A 19,487-nucleotide genomic window follows, 5' to 3' on the forward strand; every position below is an offset into this window, starting at 1 on the left:
TAAAAAGGGCTTCTCCAGAATCTTGGAACTGCACGCCAGCTGGAGATGTAAAATTAAAAGTAACTAGGGAGGTTCCTCCCCAGAAGCAGTTGGCATCTTGAAGTAAACAACTCTGCCAAGATCACAGATCAAGATCTTCATCTCCATTATGAAATCTTTATTCCTTTTGCCTTCTTGCTACTTGTGTTTTCTCTCTGTTAACGCATGGAAAGACAATGCTCCTTAACTCTGACCACTATCGCTGCATCTGCTGCTAAGGCCATAGCTACGCAACAGAAGTCCCGAGACTTTCTTGCTAAGGTGGTTTAGATAATACAGTCGCTTTAAAGTACTTGTTGGCTGAACAAGGAGGAGTCTGTGCCATAGCAAATACCTCCTGCTGTGCCCGGATCAATATCTCTGGTACTGGAGCAAATACAGGAAATTAGCAAATAAGCCACTTGGCTAAAACAGGTTGATGTCCCTTCAGGTACATTCTTTGATTTATTTGAAACCAATTGGTTTGATTCATGGGGGCCCTGGTTAAGGAGTATACTTCAGTCTCTTTGTATTATCCTCCTAATAGTCATCATTGTAGAGCCCCTGGTGTGCTATGTTCTCTCAAAGGTCTTAAATGCATGGTCACAGCCATCAGCAGTATATCAGATGGTCTCACTGCACTTAGAGAAACAGAAACAAGATGAAAAACGAGATGAACAGCAAAAACAATTCTTCCACGGATCTGACATCAAAACCTACATGAGTTTCACAATGAGACAAGAACAATTTAACTCTGTTGGTGACCGAGAGTGGCGCTAATACCAAATTTTTGTTCAATCTCTCCCATATGAGAGGATGACCAAAAGGGGAGAAGAGTCTAATTAATTAAACAAAGAGGCCATTAGACTGAGGTGGCTCTAATGCCTTGGCAGCCTAGGTAAGCAAACCAAAATCTAAGCCTGTAAGTTCCTCAAGGTTATGAAATCAAAATGCTAAGGACAACCAATCACAAACAGCCAACTGGTCTTTATGCTATAGCCAATCAACACTTTCCTTACATCTGCCTTTTCTCTGTGAAAGCCTCTCCCTGAGCTCCTGACAGTGTGGCACTCCTAACCACATCTGGTTTGGTGCTGCCAGATTCCAATAGATTTTTGCTCAGATAAACTCTTAAAATGTTTAATATCTTCAGTTTATTGTTTAACAAGAGCACTTCCACTCTGGAGCTTTTTCTGACACTCTCCCTCCTCCTAGGGAGATGTAAGCACTTGTGTCTGTTCTCTTCCGGGCCAGCTTTATCAGAGCACTCATGAGGCTTGCACTTGCTTGCATGCTCTGCCCCTCCTGAAATGTGTCCTCTTTGAGGCCAGGGGTAATATCTGTATCCTACTTTATGTGTCTAGCATCCAGCACACAGGAGGCTCAATAAATATTTGTTGAATGAATCGGGGACAAGGAGAAATAGTCAAGAAATGCCTAATGTTAATAGCAAGCCCTTACCCAGCACTTATGCCAAGTACTACACAAAGGCATATACACTGAATAGACTGATTTATTCCTAAAACAACACTGAGGTAGAAGCCACTATTATCTTCACTTTAAATGTAAGAAAACTGCATCACAGAGAGACTAATCACTTGTCCAAGGTTACACATGAACTAGGAAGTGGCAAGTGTGGGACTGGATCCCAGAGCCCACCATGTTCTTTACCTTTACCCGCAATAGGAAAAGATGCTCCACCCACATTAGACACGGAGACCTCTCTGGTGGGTCCTAATCTGGATGAGGGCTGCAAGGCGTGTTCCCATTGGTGGGATTCGTAGCTTTTAGGATACTGAAGGCTTTTGCATTCCTGGACTTTTTAGGGGGACGGGGAAAAAGACATTGCTCAAGGACATAAGGGGTAGAAATGGAGAGAAACAAAAGAAAGCAGCCAAAGTTTTGCTGTGAAAGGCTAGAGTCTGGAGAGGAAATCTCCATTCACCAGCAAGAAAAATAAAAACATTAATACTTGAATTATGGCTTAACCATGACATGCAATTGCTTGTGCCCCAGAGCTCCCCCTGCCATTTACGGGGAACACCATCATCAAAATCTCGTCCCTGATAAACCACAACCTGAAGAGGAATCATGACTCCAGTTCTGGCTTCTCCAATGTATTATCCCAGACACAGGTCTTCCGTGGCTTCCCCCAACCTGTCCCTCCTCTGATAGCCCTTATTCTGGCCAATGGACCTAGCACTCACCCAACTCGTTATGCCAGAAAATCTGGAAGTCTTCCAAGATTCCTCCTTCACTTTCCACCTTCACATTCAATTGATCTCTGAGTTTTGTGGATTCTATTTCATAAATCCATAATCTATCCAATCAATCAATCAATCTTCATTGTGTGCTAAGAGTGTGCAGTGATGAACTGGATGAGATTCCCTCCAGCCCTGCCTTCCCAAGCTTCAAGGAGCTGAGCATCTTAAAGAGGGCATTTTGCAAATAAACAGCCCTCCTACTGCAGAGTAGTAAATGCAAGAAATGGATAAATAGAGGGCTGGGGCGGGGGTGGGGGGGAATCCCGGAGGGGTGTATCATCATCTAGGGAAGCCTGAGGGGTTTTCTCTTGGTTGTGTCCAAAGTGAAGTCTGAAGGATGTATGTGTACCAGGAACCCAGTGAAGGCGGAGGCAAGTGCAAATTTCTGGAGTCAAGAACAGAGCCCAGAGTGTGGAGGACTGGCAATTCACTACCACCCTAGAGCCTCAAAGCTGGTCTCCAGTTGGGTCTTAATTCAGCAACTACACTGCCTAAAGACTTTCCATTCCTCAAAAGAAAACAAACCCAGCACCATCTTTCCTGTCTGTAGAGGTTTGCCCTTCAAGAAGCGTCTCCCAGCATTTGTCATTCGTCCTGAGCATCCCCTCAGGTACCTGCTAGTACAACACCTCTCACCTGTAGGGAGTTTTCGGTGTACAGTATTGGAGAAGACAGACCTTGAGGGAGCATCTCTGCGAGTTCTGGGGGTTGGAAAACCATGGAACGACCTGGTAAGGACCCATCAGCCTCGCCGCCCACGGCTCACCCGCTGTCACTGGGAGCCTCCAGGCCTGCCACCTGCTTGTCCTGGCCCCGATATGTCCCAGTGCTTTATTCACTCTTCCACCACCCTTCGCCCCCCCGCCCAAGGCCACTGCCCATCTAGACCCGACCCCAGCCCGACGTCCTCCCCGCGTGGCCACCGCGCTCTGCTAAGGTGGAGGATGCGGCGCGGCCAGGGAGCTCCCGGAAGGCAGCCGCCGGCCGGCTTCCCCACAGCCAGTGCCCACCCCAGACGGGCTCTCTCCTAGCGTCTCCCGTCCCCGGACCGGAGAGCGGGTGTCCGGCGCGAAGACCCCGTGGGCCCCGCTTCGGCCTCCTTTCCCAGGAGGGCGCGAGGGGCCGCTCTGCGGGCAGACCTCGGCCGCGGGGTCCCCACTCGCAGCCCGGCGGGGACTCGCAGGGGCGCGCTCGATCGGGAGCGCGCGCGCCCGGCTGCTCCGAGGTCCGGCAGTGGCGCGAGGCGGGCAGAGGCGGGGCCGAGGGCGGGCCGGTCGCAGCCTCCGCCAGTCCCCGCTCCTTCCCCACCACCCCAGCAGAAGCGCGCCACCTCCCCGCCCCCACTCCCCTCCCCCACCGCGCGCGCTCCGCCCGCCCCGGAGCCTCGCCCTCCGCCACGATGAGCAAATGAGCGCGAGCGAGGGCATGAAATTTAAATTCCACTCAGGGGAGAAAGTGCTGTGCTTCGAGCCTGACCCCACCAAGGCGCGAGTGCTGTACGATGCCAAGGTGCCGCCGCGGAGGGACAGGGAGGAGGCGCGGGCCGGGGACCCCGGGACGGGAGGCGAATGCGGATGCGGGTGTGGACGGCGCCGCGGATCGGGGGAAGTGGCGGGGCCCGGGTGCTCCCTGATCGCGGCTCCTCGGCCTGCGCGGCGCCACACGGGCGACAGGGGGCGCACGCGGGGCACCGCGATCGGGAGTCGGGGCCCGGGCGCTTCCGCTTCCGCCCGGTCCCTGGAGTGCACTGGCGCCCTTGGAACCTGGTGTGCGACGTCGTTAGGCCGGGGAGCTGGCAGCGGGGGCCGCGTGTCCAGGAGGTCGCTGGCACACAGCTTCTGCCTTCCGGTTAAACCGCCCCTCATCCTGTGCGGTCTAGTGCCGCGTGGGCTCCCTCGCAACGCCCTGATCGACCAGGGCCAGATCCTAATCCATAGCGCCACAGTGCTGGCCGTGGACTGGCAACGTCGTTGCCCTGGGGCCCCAGTCGTGTCTAGGCTCGCCCCCTCCCGTAGGCCGCGACCCCCACCCCGAGGGCAAGGTTGCCCGGCTGTCACAGTCGTTCAGGACCTTGCAACATTTAGGTTTTCAATCTCCGTGTCGCGCCCCGTGCCTGTCCACCTCAGTCTCCGGGGCTCGGGGGACGTTGAGCCACATCTGCAGCAACTAAGGTCTGAACGGCCAGAGGGAGTTGGCCTCGCACTCCGGGAGTTGGGGGCTAGCCCCGGGCCCCAGGTGTGTCTGGGAGGTGCTGCCCTTTGGGGGATTGCCCAAGCCTTCCGGGCTCTACATTTTACTTTCGGACTTTGCCCCCGCTGCCCCCGTCTCAGTTTTCTGTTTCCTGTGCTTCCTCCCTCCCCGCCTTGAGTCTCCCCAAGGGTGACACGCCCCATCATTTGCCCCAGACGTTTAACAGGGGACACCGCTGGGAGGGATGGCGTAAGCTGCGAGCCGAACTGGACCTGGACGCAGCGGAGCCCAGGAGACTACAACTCCCAAAGGTCTCTCGGCTGCAGCTCGCTTGTCTAGCCTGGACCCTTTTTAGTTAGTGACAGTTCGGCCGGCCAGTGGTTTCGGAAGCTGCACCCGTTCTCACACTCAGAGACCAATCGGGGTGGTTGGAGGGATGCTTCCTATTTTGAGGCATCCACTCAGGAAAAAAAATGGAATTGAAAGGAAAAATGTTTCAGTCCAGCTCTCTGTCTAAAAAAGGAGAGAATGCTTTCTTTTCTTTTACGAAAAGGTCTATGATCTAGTTTTCCTGATCCAGCTTCTAATATTCTCTATGCTTTATCGTTTGTGGACGGTATTTCCTGGTTTCAGATTGTCGATGTTATTGTTGGGAAAGACGAAAAAGGCAGAAAGATCCCAGAATATCTGATCCATTTTAATGGTTGGAACAGAAGGTGAGTGTACTTGTTAAACCGGACTGAAAATTGATCACCTCTGCACAGGAACATTGCAAACTTCTTTGTTAAGTTCTAGAAACACTCCTAGGAAAGTTTCATTTCCTGTTTTTGCTTTTTTTTTTTAATCAAACCTTGCCTACTCTGAAGAATGATTATTTCTAAGTCGATTATATTTGGATTCTCTATGGGTAATTTTGGAAACCCCAGTTGCTTCTGTGTCTGAATGAGTTCCGTTTTCAGTTTATTTACATCTTTTTTGTGATTTTAAAATATTTAAATAGTTTTCTGAAATGTAAGTAATTCTGAGACACATCTGTTCCTGTGAGGTGCTTTTAACATTTGTTTCATATCAAACTAAAATAATGAATTTTACATTCTTTTCCTTTTTTGTTTGATTAGCTGGGATAGATGGGCAGCTGAAGATCATGTCCTTCGTGACACCGATGAAAATCGGAGATTACAGCGTAAATTGGCAAGGAAAGCTGTAGCTCGCCTGTAAGAATGCAAAAAGCATATAAATGTTACTCAGTGTGTTTTCTTTTAGTGTTTAGAATTGTTATGGTATAAAAGTTTTAAAATCTGGTAAACATGGTTTCTTAAGTAATTTTACATTTTTAAAGTGTGTTAGCGAATAGTGTTTCTATTGTATTCGAAATAACTGCTGTGCTTTCAGAGAGGTTATTGTGTAGTATTCTGAAGTGGAGATTACCAGTTATGTTTTAAAGTTTAATTATATCTTAGGTACTTAAGAATTACTGTTATTGTGTTTTGTTTTTTTCCTCAAGACCAATATCAGTCATTGTCAGCATTTCAGTTGTGTTTGTTTCAGGAGAAGCACGGGAAGAAAGAGGAAGCGCTGCAGGTTGCCTGGTGTGGACTCTGTCTTAAAAAGCCTCCCTGCTGAAGAAAAAGATGAAAATGTTGAAAACTGTGAGTGGCTTGACTCATTTTCTCTGGTTAAAAGGAGTTTTACCTAGTTCTTTTATACCGCAGGATTGAGGGGGAAGATTCATTCGAATTATAGACAGGGAAACATTTTAAGCTCATCACATAAAACATTTGCCCCTTTTGTTTTTGACAATTAAAGTAGCAGTCAATAAGTTTCTAATTAGACCTCATCAGTCTTGCACATGACCACTGCCTTCTCAGCCAGTGTCTTTATACGGACCCCTCAGAGGTGCATTCTCATGTTTTCTTCTTGGTACCTTGCTCCACTTATGAATGCGGCAGGGAACCATAGGCTCCTAGGTGACTAAACACTTGCACATCATTTACCTGTATGGTTTTTGCATCCCTTGAAATTGGTGTTATATTTTTTCAAAATAAATTTCTATCCTGAAAGTTACAGTAATTAACTGTAACTTTAAGTGCTTAATAGTAAGTGTAACTGTAAATAGTAACTGTAACTTTAAGTGCTTAAGTAACAGTAACAATGCTGTAAGTGTTCAGCATTTAAAATTTATGCAGGATAGTAGTTTATTATTACCAGCAGTAGGACATGCATGCCACCTTAAAGAATTGTAAACATAAGGGTTAGGGAAGTGTATAATGCAGGTTTGCCTGGTATTTTTTGTTTTACCTAGCAATAAGCAGTTCCTCTGATGACAGTAGTGAAGAAAAGGATGAAGAAATAAGTGAAGAAAGTGATATTGAAGAAAAGACTGAAGTGGTATAAAGTTTTTATTGTAAAAACTCTTTGTCTTTGGCATATATTTTAGTGGTAAATTTCTAGTTGTGAAATGTTTTTTTTAACCAAATATTGTAAAATTGTACTTCATATATAAGGGAAAATAACCCTCAACCCTTAGTTATAGTTACTGTAAGAACCTCTCCATGGCTCTTCGTACCCATAAAGTGTTTTCACAAATCATAGTTACCTCTTTCTTTCCAGTGAAAGTGTTAACTTTTTATAATGCCGATTAAGTATCAGAGTTTGGCATCTTCTGTTTGCCTGTCTACAAAGTTAACATGAATCCCACTGGTAAAGTTAAGTTGGGAAAAAGCAAAATAATCATTTGCAATGTGGTTAGTGGCCTAAAACAAGTTAACTTTTGGCTTTTAATATACTTTTCATTAGAACACTTGGCATCATTACTGGTGTAAGTGTCGAAGATTAACTGGGTTTGTTTCGTTGTAGGCTGTCCTTACGTTAGTCCTTCTTTGGATATAGACTCTCTGCTTTAGGTAGCTAAAAATGGAATTGTGATATTGCAGAAGGAAGAACCAGAGCTGCATGCAAAAAAGGAAATGGAAGAAAGAACAATAACTATAGAAATCCCTGAAGTTCTGAAGAAGAAGCTTGAGGACGATTGTTACTATATCAACAGGAGGAAACGGGTATACAGGGATAACACACAAAACATGGATCTGTAATAGAGCTTTCATTTAGCTGTACTTTGCAATCTTAAAAAGTTGAGAACCTTGGAGGAATGAAATTCATATTTTAAGTTTTGTACTGAGTCGGGTTTTAAACTTCTCTGACAGTACTGTTCTGCTGATGAAAGTGTGCAGTCTTTTCCAGCTCTGGCTGCCTATTAGAATCTTCTAGGGAGCTTCGCAAAGTCCTGATGCCTGGGCTTCAACCAAGAGGTCAAGGTGAAATTGATTCTTGGTGTTGGGGGCGGCAGCTGTGGATATCTTAGAGGCTCCGCAGGTGGTTCTAATGGATCACTAAGCTGAGAATCACTGCTTGCATTTATTTTTAAAATTATTACTGTACTCTACATGGGGATATGATCAGTAGAAGAAAAAAGTCAAAGAGCTTCAAAGCACATTTACTTAAAAAATTATCTTCAAACACAATTGGCTTTATTTTTGAGCTTCAAAAATGATGTAGACAAGTCCACTGTTTCTTGGAATATATGGTTTATACAATGGGATGTATACATCAGATGTTTATATTTTTGTTAACAGTTAGTGAAACTTCCATGCCAGACCAACATCATAACTATTTTGGAATCATACGTGAAGCATTTTGCTATCAATGCAGCCTTTTCAGCCAATGAGAGGCCTCGTCACCACCACGCTATGCCACATGCCAACATGAATGTGCATTACATCCCAGCAGAAAAGAAGTAAGTAGCGGAGGGATAGTTGGCGTTTCATGGTTCGCTTTGGGTATTAGAGAAGTGACTTCCATTTAGAACAAGTAACATGTCTCTGTTTCAGTTATTATGAATTCATTTACTATAGCACTTGATGATTCACGTAATAACCAGTTTAATTTCAAAATATTCTCCCTTTTTCAGAATGTTCAGTAACTCCTTAGGTATGTGGTGTGGATCCATTGAGTATATGCACTGCCTCGACACCTGGAGAAGTTTTTTTCAATGATGTAACTTAGGGAGATAACTCTTTTTTTTCCTTGAGAAGTACCAGAATGGGGGATGAGAATTTTATCGAGGCTTGTTTACAAACAGGTCTTTATCCTAGTCTGAGTAATTGTCCTCACAGCTTGCCTTGCGCACATGACGCAGCAGGAGTAGAATCAGACAAGTAGATTGTTCAAGTCTAAACAGGTGTGTTAGTTCATCAGGACCACCCCCTTCAGCTCCCGGTGATTGGGGTCTGTCCACCTTCTGCAGCACGGACTGCTTGGGCTCCTTGTGTGGCACTGGGCATATTCATTCGTGTTCAGTGTGGTAAGGTAAAATGACTTATTGCACTTTATATTATAGATCTGTGTTCCCATTTAATTCTTTATTATTAGCATCTACAGACTGACTTTATTTTTTACACACATAGGTGTAGTGTATAGCATTTAAAACTCTTCCTTCTTAAAATGTGCAATTTCATTGTGACATTTTGGAAAGTTCTATTATTTTATTGCATCTCTAATCTCTTTAATCCTTCCAGCGTTGACCTTTGTAAGGAGATGGTGGATGGATTAAGAATAACCTTTGATTACACTCTCCCATTGGTTTTGCTCTATCCATATGAACAAGTTCAGTATAAAAAGGTGACTTCGTCCAAATTTTTTCTTCCGATTAAGGAAAGTACCACAAACACTAATAGGTAAGTTAACTTGCAGTTCAACCATCAGATATCAGCAATCAAATAGCTAAATCTGTTTTTGAAGATTTCCATTGGATGCTATGGGGCCAACACATTTGGAGGAGGGAGTAAATTGCAAAGCGCCCATACTGGTGGTTTTCTTTTTTCCTGGGTAAGCTAAGTCATCATTCACTTGCAGATGGCTCTAAAAGGTTTTACCAAGTGAAGATTTCAGTGTAGAGAAGTTGGCTCTCGTGTAGCCATCCCGTGCTTTCCGAAGACAGTGGGGTGAAGAGAGCACGGCCTGAGAAAGGTAGATGTGGGTTTGAATTTGGCTCCCTCACGTATAGGTTGTGTGACTTGGGGAGGTGTCTTTTGAGCCTCTTGCTTTTGCCTCTGTACGATAGAAAGAACATTTGCTTCTGTAGGTAGTTATTAAATGAGGAAGTTCATGAAGAGCTGGCCACCTTTGCCCTTCAGGTAAGGTTAGTTTCCTTCCCGCTCCGCTGTGTCACCACTTTCTTCCCTCAGTGACCAAGCATTTCCAAATATCTATTCTTTGGGGGGGATGAAAGTCCCCCAACCTGAGTCTGTGCCTACATCTGTGTAAGCTACTTGCCTCTCTCCCCGAGGCCTGTCTTCCTGAGAGACAGTGGTCTGTTCGCATGATTTCCACTCATCCATCTCTTCTTGCCTGTTTACCATCTGCCTTTGCCTCCCACCTCCCTCTGCTTCCCAAGGGCACTGACAGCTGCCCACTTGCTGTGCCGCGTGTCGGCCACCTTTCCCCCCACCCCGTCCCTTTCCTCCCCGGGTCCTGTCTCCTGATTGTCTGCCTCATGACCGTCTCTTCTCAGCCTGCCTTCCTTCCCCATTGGTTCCACCCCATTTGAGAGGCCTGTGTGACTGTGACTCACTGGGGACCTGTGTTGATGTCCCCATGCCCTCCTCCAAACCTCGAGGTTCCCAGTGTCTGGGGTGGCCTCTGTGTTTCCACAAAATTTGGCCGTTGTTTGTGGTGTTTCTAGTCTTACCAGTAGTTACACTGTGATGAGATAATGTAGTATTCTTATTCTCTCCACCAGGGTTTCTCAACCTTGGATCTACTGATGTTTCGAACTGTATCATCTTTTGTGGTGGGACCGTCCTGTGCATTGTAGGATGCTGAGCAGCATCCCTGGGCTCTATCCATTAGATCCCAATGGCACTTTCCCAGTTGTGACAATCAAAACTGTCTCCAGAAGGTGTCAGTGTCCCCTGGCAGAGTGGAATCACTCCCAGTTGAGAAGCACTGATCTAAGACAAGTATAAAAGGGCATCACAATCTTGAATGCCAGTGTGCCTTGAGGAATTAAAGGGTTAAAATGATTTAATATGTTTAGTTACTTTTTAAGAAAATATTTGTTTTGGCACATCTGGAAGTGAAAGTTTCTAAGCCTCCTGGAGTGGAGTGGAGGGTGTGTTTACTGTCTGAAAGAAGACATTGAAGAGCCCCTCCAGGTTTTACAGAGATTCTGTGGGCCAGGCATGTGTGACGTTCTCCCCTTTCTTCCGTAGGAGCCAGGAGGAGCTCTCTCCAAGCCCACCTTTGTTGAATCCATCCACACCACAGTCCACAGAGAGTCAGCCAACCACAGGCGAGCCAGCCACCCCCAAAAGGCGCAAAGCCGAGCCGGAAGCCTTGCAGTCTCTGAGGCGGTCCACGCGCCACTCCGCCAATTGCGACAGGCTGTCTGAGAGCAGCGCCTCGCCTCAGCCCAAGCGCCGGCAGCAGGACGCGTCTGCCAGCATGCCCAAGCTGTTCCTGCACCTGGAAAAGAGTAGGTCCACTCCCCGTGCAGGAAGGCTGCGCCGGGGGCAGCCGACGTTCACTTCGTGCTCCTGAAAGGAGTCCAGCCGGCAGGAGGGGCTGGGGGAGAACAGGATGAGCACAGGGTCACATCCAGATTCGCCTGCTCGCCTCTGGGAATTTGACTCCGGAGTTCGGCCCGCCTGAGGCTCCTGAGGCGTTTTCCCTAACCTACCGTCAGCTCTAGCTAAGAGAAGGGAGCCCCCCACGCCTTCAGCTCTGCGGTGTGGATACTTGGCGCTGACCGGTTTAGAGCTGGCTCACAGGTCTGGCAGCAGTCCCTCCCCTCAGCCCCAATCTGCTGTACTGGGCAACCACTAGTTACGTCCCGTCCCTGTGCATTTGCCTCTTCTGGGCGTGTATTCATATCAGTAGAATCATACTATATGTGGCCTTCTGTCTATGGCTTCTTTCACTTAACATAATGTTTTCAAGGTTCATCACGCAGCATATCTCAGTACTTGATTCCTTTGCTTTGCGTTTTTCTGCCAAATAATATTCCAGCTATTGTCTTTAATAGGGAAGTCTTATTGTTAAAGATTAATAACGTCTCTGCTGCTTGTAAAGGTCTTCCAGCAATCTTTAATTCAGTAGCTGTGTGATTTACAAGTGAATAATTAACATCTTTTCCTTTTGAAGAGACACCCGTTCATAGCAGATCATCTTCACCTGTTCCTCTGACCCCTAGCAAGGAAGGGAGTGCGGTGTTTGCTGGCTTTGAAGGCAGAAGAACTAATGAAATAAATGAGGTAAAGAGTTTAGTGCCTGCTGTTCATCCCCAGTGAGTCCTTCCTTTTGTGGTTTCTTAAATCCTGCAAGAGGAAGTTGGGTTTTCTTAGAAGAAACATTATGTTACTCTTGCTGCGGATAGTAACAGAATTGTTCATATGATTGTAACATTGTATTTGTGGTTTCTAAAATGAAACAATGGTTAGGATTCCAGCCCTACACTTAACATTCATCTTTTATTTCAAATAAGTACAAGTATTGAAGTGTGAGTATTTTCATTTTATGGAAGTTATCGGCACATTTTTTCTGCAAAAGGCCAGAGTAAATATTTTAAACCTTGCGGGCCACACAGTTGCTGTTGAGACTACCCAGCTCCAAAGCAACCATAGGCACTCTGTAAATGAATGAGTGTGCTGTGGTCCAATGAAACTTTATTTATGGATGCTGAAATTTGAATATCAGATAATTTTTGTACGTTATGAAATATTATTCCACTTTTGGCATTTTCTCAATCATTTAAAAATATGAAACCCATCCTCGGGACTTCCCTGGTGGTGCAGTGGTTAAGAATCCGCCTGCCAATGCAGGGGACACGGGTTCGAGCCCTGGTCCGGGAAGATCCCACATGCCGCGGAGCAACTAAGCCCGTGTGCCACAACTACTGAGCCTGCACTCTAGAGCCCGTGAGCCACAACTACTGAGCCTGCGTGCTGCAGTTACTGAAGCCTGCGTGCCTAGAGCCCATGCTCTGCAACAAGAGAAGCCACCACAATGAGAAGCCCACGCACCACAACGGAAGAGCAGCCCCCGCTCGCCGCAACTAGAGAAAACCCGTGCGCAGCAATGAAGACCCAACGCAGCCAAAAATAAATAAATAAATAAATATTTTTAAAAAACCATCCTCAACAGTAGTATTATCATCATCCCTTTGAGGGCATGCTATATGCCAGCATTGTGCCAGGCGCTTGACCTAAATTACCTCAAGTTCTCGAGAATAGCCTCACCACCAGAGTTCCGTTTTACGGATGGGAAAACTTCAATTTAAAACTATTTTTAAGGCCAGTTAACTGAGGTAGGTAGTGAGTGTTTCAGGAGTTCAGGAGATGTCTTAGTCCACTGGGATATTCTGTGAATCTCACCTGGGAAGTGGAATTTTTCTTGTTTCTGTGCATAGGGAAGGATGGCTTTACTAGAAAGAATATTTGATGACAGGGGTCGGCAAACTTTTCTTATAAAGGGTCAGATTGTAAATATCTTCAGGGTTGTGCACCAGCGTGAAAGCGGTGTGGATAGTTCACAAATGAATGAGTGTGCTGTGTGCCTCCAAAATTCATTCACGCACGCTAGTAATTGAATTTCATATGACTTTCATATGTCGTGAAGTATTATTCATTTGATTTTTTAAAAACCATTAAAAACATAACCGTTCTTAGCACAAGGGGGTTGGATTTGGCCCAAGGGCTGTAAGTTGGCTGACCCCTGCTAGAAAACCCAATTTGTGTTACAGTGATGTTGAGGGAAGATTTAGGAAATTCCTAGTGCAAGCCGTCCCTGATTTTCCGTTTTTCAGACAAGAGGGCCCTGCAAGTGTTATTATTTAAGGGGAATCATGTTTCTTCTAGAAGACATCTGAATATTGAGGCACGGCCATTCCCAATCTGGTCACTGGTGCAAGGCCACCATCTAGTGGTTATAGGTAGAGCTGCAAGCTCTAGTGAAAAAGTAGGATTTCTAGTCAATGGTTGGAGTTGGGCAGACTCTCAATGATTCGTGAGACCTTAGTGCATTCCCCCTCCATAAGTGCCTATATTGCAGTATGTTTTCCCCAGGGCTCTGCATCCTGACCACCTGAGACTCACTCTCCCAATGACGTTCGCTGCCCCACCACATGGGGAGGGTCTGGACTCACATTCCTGCTTGAGATCACAGGTGGTTCCCGTGCACACCCCAGTTAGGAATCCTCCACTAGAAACCTGTTATTTTCCCCCATAATGCATCTTTGATAAATAGGAGATGATTCACTGCATTGAGATGCAAAATTGAGTGAGGTAGACTGGCTTGCGAACTAACCAAATGAGCTGCTTTTGCACACGTGCACTTCATGCCTCCAGTGATCTCAGACTCCCGTATGTTCACTTTGAGTATCATTGTGGAAAACAGTTCCCGAGCTTCAGCTGTGTGCACCACGAGGTTAGGTGCTGGGGATAGTATAAAGGTGCTGAAACTTACTCCTACCCTGAGCCTTGTACAGCACAGAAGGGTGGGGTCGGTGAGGCAAGGGCTGAAGCCCAGACATTCTGCATGGAGTCATATGGAACCGTGGTGGTACTTGTTAACTTCCACAATTTCATTTGATTAAATTGACTACATCAGCCTTTCTCGGGTCGTTTTGGCATCCTTCTGCTTTGTCTTGTAGAGGGTTTCCTTTGACGCTACTATTTCCAGATTAAACTTGACATCTCAAAAAGCAAAACAGCAACTCAGGAGAAGCGTTCTATAATTTGCTGAAGTATTTCTATGGAAGCTCATCAGAGAGTTTTGAAATTCAACTCTTACTTTAACAGAAGCCCCAAATCCACCCACAGTTCTGAAATTCAAAGTGAAGGAAAAGAAATCAGTTACCAGGGTTGAAGTCTGTTTTCACTTGATTCAATGGATGAAATTATGTTCCAAAGTGAATCTAACATAGCAGAAGATTAGAGAATCCTGATACAATGGTAACATTACTCAAAACATCTTTGGGTCACTTTTTATTGCTTCACTGTCTAATACAGCAGGATTTTCAGTAAAGGAAAAGGGGCAAAATGACCAAAACAGTTACAGCTATTTTACAGGTAGTAGCTATTGAAAATTAGAAAATCAAATATTTCCCTAATCTAATTTTAAGTCTTCCTTCCTCATTTTATTTATTTTTATAAGTTTGTGTTTATTTGATATAGTGGCATTTTTTTAAATTAATTAATTTATTTATTTATTTATGGCTGTGTTGGGTCTTTGTTTCTGTGCGAGGGCTTTCTCTAGTTGCGGCAAGTGGGGGCCACTCTTCATCGCGGTGCGCGGGCCTCTCACTATCGCGGCCTCTCCTGTTGCGGAGCACAAGCTCCAGACGCGCAGGCTCAGCAGCTGTGGCTCACGGGCCTAGCCACTCTGCGGCATGTGGGATCCTCCTGTACCAGGGCTCGAACCCGTGTCCCCTGCATTGGCAGGCAGATTCTCAACCACTGCGCCACCAGGGAAGCCCCTGGCATATTTTTTTTAATTTATTTTATTTATTTATTTTTGGCTGCGTTGGGTCTTCGTTGCTGCATGCGGGCTTTCTCTAGTTGCAGCGAGCGGGGGCTACTCTTCGTTGTGGTGCATGGGCTTCTCATTGTGGTGGCTTCTCTTGTTGCAGAGCATGGACTCTAGGCACGTGGGCTTCAGTACTTGTGGCACATGGGCTCAGTAGTTGTGGCTCGTGGGCTCTAGAGCACAGGCTCAGTAGTTGTGGCACACGGGCTTAGTTGCTCCGCGGCATGTGGGATCTTCCTGGACCAGGGCTCGAACCCATGTCCCCTGCATTGGCAGGTGGATTCTTAACCACTGCGCCACCAGGGAAGCCCGAGTGGCATATTTTTTTCATCGTCGTACAATTTGTCATAATTTTTAGGTGATTAGAAGTGTCTCCATGTTGCCAAGGAAGGTGGGATGGCTTTAGAACCTCCACATTGGTTTCTTGTCATTGTTTTTTTCCACATTTGGTTTCCTCCCATTTTCTGGTCCAGCTGTGAGGCAGCTCCAGAGGTGCCAGAGGGATGGGAAGCTTGGGTGTAGAAATGTGACACTTGATGGGTGATGTCTTTCTGCTGGCCTGAGAATGTCAGTGTGTATGTATTTCTGCCGGGATTCCAAATGTTCAGATCTGTTGGTAATGGAGTGTTAAGATATAACAACAAAGCATTCAATCTGCTTTTCCCAGGTCCTCTCCTGGAAACTTGTACCCGACAGTTACCCCCCAGGTGACCAGCCACCTCCACCCTCTTACATTTATGGGGCGCAACACTTGCTGCGATTGTTCGGTAAGAAATCCTGGTCCCTGCTTTCTTCTTTCCCTTTTTATTATCTTTTTTGATTTTAACACTTATAGGCTTATGTACATCTTGTGGTAATTTTGGGGTCTAAGAAAAATCATTAAATGTTGATCTCAAAAAAAAACACCGAATGAATCTTAAATTTCATAAAAATTGTGTTTGTAATGTTTGTACTACTACTCTGTTTTTGTGTTCAGTAAGAGTTTTGGTGTTGTTTGGCAACATAGATGTTAATTTCAATTCGAATAAAGACACATGGGGACCCAGAGGATCCCTGAGTGTGTCCTGCTCATCGCCAGATTCTGCCGATTGATTGTAAATGGTTTTGCTTTTATTTTTAATGCAGTGAAACTTCCAGAAATCCTTGGAAAGATGTCCTTTTCTGAGAAGAATCTGAAGGCTTTACTGAAGCACTTTGATCTCTTTCTGAGGTATTGTTATTAGTTTGTCAAAACTTACTCTGCCACCTTATATATGACTTTTCTGAACTTGTTTTCAGCAGATGTGGAAGCTAGCTCTGTGGTATTTTAAATGGTAGCAGTATTACCCAAGTATGGTTGGTTCTAACAGTAATTGTAACATGGGGGTTTTGGGCTATTTTTTTCATAGTTTATCTGGTTTCTAAGTGAAGGGTATTCATTGTACGGAGGTAAAATTTTTTGGTGTCACTAGAAGAATCCAGTTGGATAGCCATGTGAATAGAAAATTAATTTTCTAAAGAAGTGATTGAGATTGATAATAATTTAATTCTATGTATTTTATTCAGGAGTACCCTAAGTATGTGACTTTTCTTTGTTGCATGTATATAAACTAACTTAAATTTACAGGTCTGATTTTGGTGTCTGTTTTGGAGTTAAGATAAATGTGCTGATAGTTTGTGAGTTCGGAGAAAGGTATTGTTTCCTTCACCTGACAGAGCCAGTCATTTTATTAATGTCAGATCATTTGCCCCGAGGCTCTCTCCCCTCCCCCGCATCTGGGGCTGTGGACCCCAGCCTCCGTTACGCCTATGGCCCAACTCTCCCACCCAGATGTCTATTGACCGTTCCTCTTGGCGTTCAAGGCTGGTTGTCACTCTGCCTCACCCAGCTTGTCATATCTCCCTGACCTGTTTCTTGATTCTCTTTAAGGGGGTACCTTTTCCTTGTATTTAGTCCCCAACCTGCAAGAGCTAATCAAGTAGGATTTCTCCAGCCAGAGAAATGGGTCTTGGAGTTTTTAAAAGATATTTGTGTGGGTATTTTGAATAAAGTATCCAATGAGTGGAATTAGACTTTATAACATTTTATTAGAAACAAGTTTCAAAAACGCTGTCTTCCCCTCCAGCCTCCCCCTCAAAAAAAACCCACAACTGTTTGGCATCAACATTTCGTTAAGCTGAAATCAAATAAGGCCAAAATGAGACACCTGCAAGTTAGCATAGGCGAGCCTGCTAATTTTGAGGTATGCCCAATACGAAATAGAAATTAGGGTTTTAGGAGGTAACTTAGAAAGATTTACAGATAAATATAGTACGGTTGACCCTTGAACAACACGGGTTTGAACTGCACAGATCGACTTATATGCAGATTTTTTAAAATAGTAAATACTATAGTACTACATGATCCATGTGGTTGGTTGAGTCTAGGAATTTGGAAGAACAGTGGATATGGAGGGCCCAACTGTAAGTTATACAAGGATTTTCAACTGCGTAGAGGGTCGGCGCCCCTAACCCACACATTGTTCAAGGGTCAGCTGTAATGGGTTTTGAAAATGTATCCAAAGATGTCAACTAGAGAATCAATGGATCAGTAATTGCTGTAGGAAGGGTACAATCAAAGAAGAAAGAGTTATCTCTCAAATGAATTTTGATTTGGTTTTTACTGAAGAAGGTGGTATTGCAGAGGTTTATCCTTATCTTTTTAGGAATTCGGACAGGTGGGAAGAGGCAGGGGAAACAAACACGAAGCTAATTGCTTAGCTTACTAGCTAATGTGGCCCATGTGAGAATGTTTTAGCCATTCATGGTGAAATATTTAATACTTCAGAGTCAAGGTAGTATCTCTGTGTTGCAGATTCTTGAGTGGCTACAGTTTAACATCCATCCATAGTCAGGCATAAGTCAGTCTTGCTTACCTATTTTGGTGGAACTGCGGCACCTTTTGGCATGGCAAATTGGGACACAAAATGCTCTTCACTAATTAAACCATTCAGTTTTGATTTAACTTAGGCCATGTAAGTACTGTGAATTTCTCAGGTGACATTTATTGAGTTTATAATTTATTTTTTATAGTTTGTTTTTAAAAGAGGAAAATGTGGGACTTCCGTGGTCAAGTGGCTAAGACTCCATGCTCCCAATGCAGGGGGCCTGGGTTCGATCCCTGGTCAGGGAACCGCATGCCACAACTAAAGATCCTGCGAGCCTCAACTAAGACCTGGCGCAGCCAAATATAAATAAGTAAATAAAAAATGAGGAAAATGTAGAAATAGTCACGAGGCCTTTTTGCACAGAAGTGATTATATAATCAAGACTGCCACCTAGTGGAGTTTAGGTTCTATTTCTATTTGTACACTTGATAGTGAAAGGATTCCAATGAAATAGTCATTAACGTCGAAGCCGGATATGTGCAATGAAAGTAATCAGTATATAGACATCAAGATTATATTCATTATTTTTTTTCTATGTCATACAGAAAAGAGTGAAATGTTAGAGTGGTTGGAAGTTAAAATTTTGCTTCTTGGTATTTGGCCTTTGTTGTGGTGATCATAGGGGCTATTTGTTTTCTTTTTCCAGGTTTTTAGCAGAATACCATGATGACTTTTTCCCAGAGTCTGCCTATGTTGCTGCCTGTGAGGCGCACTACAGCACGAAGAACCCCAGGGCGATTTATTAAGGTTTTGATGGTTCTGGAAGAACAGCTTCTCTATCTAGCTTTGCACTCTCGGTTCCCAATAAGGAACTAGGGAGTTGGTGGGCCTTCCTTACAGGCAGAGCGAATGCGACACCTGCCTTGGGGGGGTGTGGCAGAGGCGGGCCCATTTGTTTGAGTTGCTTACCTACCGTAGTTATTTCTGTGAAGGATTACTTCCTAGGTACCTGAACGGCCTCCAACATGTGACCCTTGCCACGGTACATGTCATCTGTGACGGCGGGAAAAGAGCAGCTGTGTTCACAGTGAAATGTTCACAAAAGTGTGCGTAGGTTGGGCTGTTTCAGTAGATGGAGTTACTTGTTAGCAATAACCACATTTTTTAGTTATATGTTAGCGTTAAACAAAATTGTTTTGCAAACCGTTTTCATTCTTGTGATGAGGCTGAGCAACAAAACATTAGTTTTGCTTGGAAACCGAAAAGTAGTCCCAGAATATTTTAGAGGGAGTTGATATTGATGGCAAAAGAAAATTTGCAGCTATACATTTGCTTGTTGCAGTTCCTTTCCTATAAAACCTTATTTTTGGTGATTTAAATAAAGCATTGCCTGAATGTTTGAGATTTTATAGCTACATTTGGTTGTGTAATGTTATAGTTCCCTTTCTGTAAGATGTTATTTTGGGTGATCTCAAATAAATCATTGCCCGTCTTGTTGGAAAGAACCAAGAGAGAATTTTCACTCTGGTCTTGTCCTCTTTCTTCATTGTAGAAAAACAGTAAGGTAACTTTGATTCATAACTTTTTT

General features: G+C 44.8%; 1 protein-coding gene across 3 annotated transcripts; it reads left to right on the top strand.

Annotated features, from left to right (window-relative positions):
* Positions 1 to 3,655: 3,655 nt before the first annotated feature.
* Positions 3,656 to 19,286, top strand: MSL3 (MSL complex subunit 3). Of its 3 annotated transcripts, XM_061178871.1 has the most exons (14): positions 3,656 to 3,791; positions 5,106 to 5,188; positions 5,591 to 5,686; positions 6,021 to 6,121; positions 6,775 to 6,860; positions 7,406 to 7,528; positions 8,105 to 8,265; positions 9,047 to 9,205; positions 10,742 to 11,004; positions 11,673 to 11,782; positions 15,721 to 15,820; positions 16,179 to 16,263; positions 18,606 to 18,706; positions 18,892 to 19,286. In XM_061178871.1, exons 1-13 carry the CDS (start codon positions 3,690 to 3,692, stop codon positions 18,703 to 18,705), a joined length of 1,569 nt encoding a protein of 522 aa, XP_061034854.1. In that variant the 5' UTR covers positions 3,656 to 3,689; the 3' UTR covers position 18,706; positions 18,892 to 19,286. The 3 variants fall into 3 exon arrangements, with proteins under 3 accessions (XP_061034854.1, XP_061034855.1, XP_061034856.1); XM_061178872.1 differs by lacking the exon at positions 5,591 to 5,686 and having other exon boundaries at positions 18,606 to 19,286; XM_061178873.1 differs by lacking the exons at positions 15,721 to 15,820; positions 16,179 to 16,263; positions 18,606 to 18,706; positions 18,892 to 19,286 and adding an exon at positions 12,350 to 12,658.
* Positions 19,287 to 19,487: the final 201 nt, after the last annotated feature.

Source organism: Eubalaena glacialis, chromosome X (genome assembly GCF_028564815.1).
Source record: "Eubalaena glacialis isolate mEubGla1 chromosome X, mEubGla1.1.hap2.+ XY, whole genome shotgun sequence".
Taxonomy (NCBI): Eukaryota; Metazoa; Chordata; class Mammalia; order Artiodactyla; family Balaenidae; genus Eubalaena; species Eubalaena glacialis.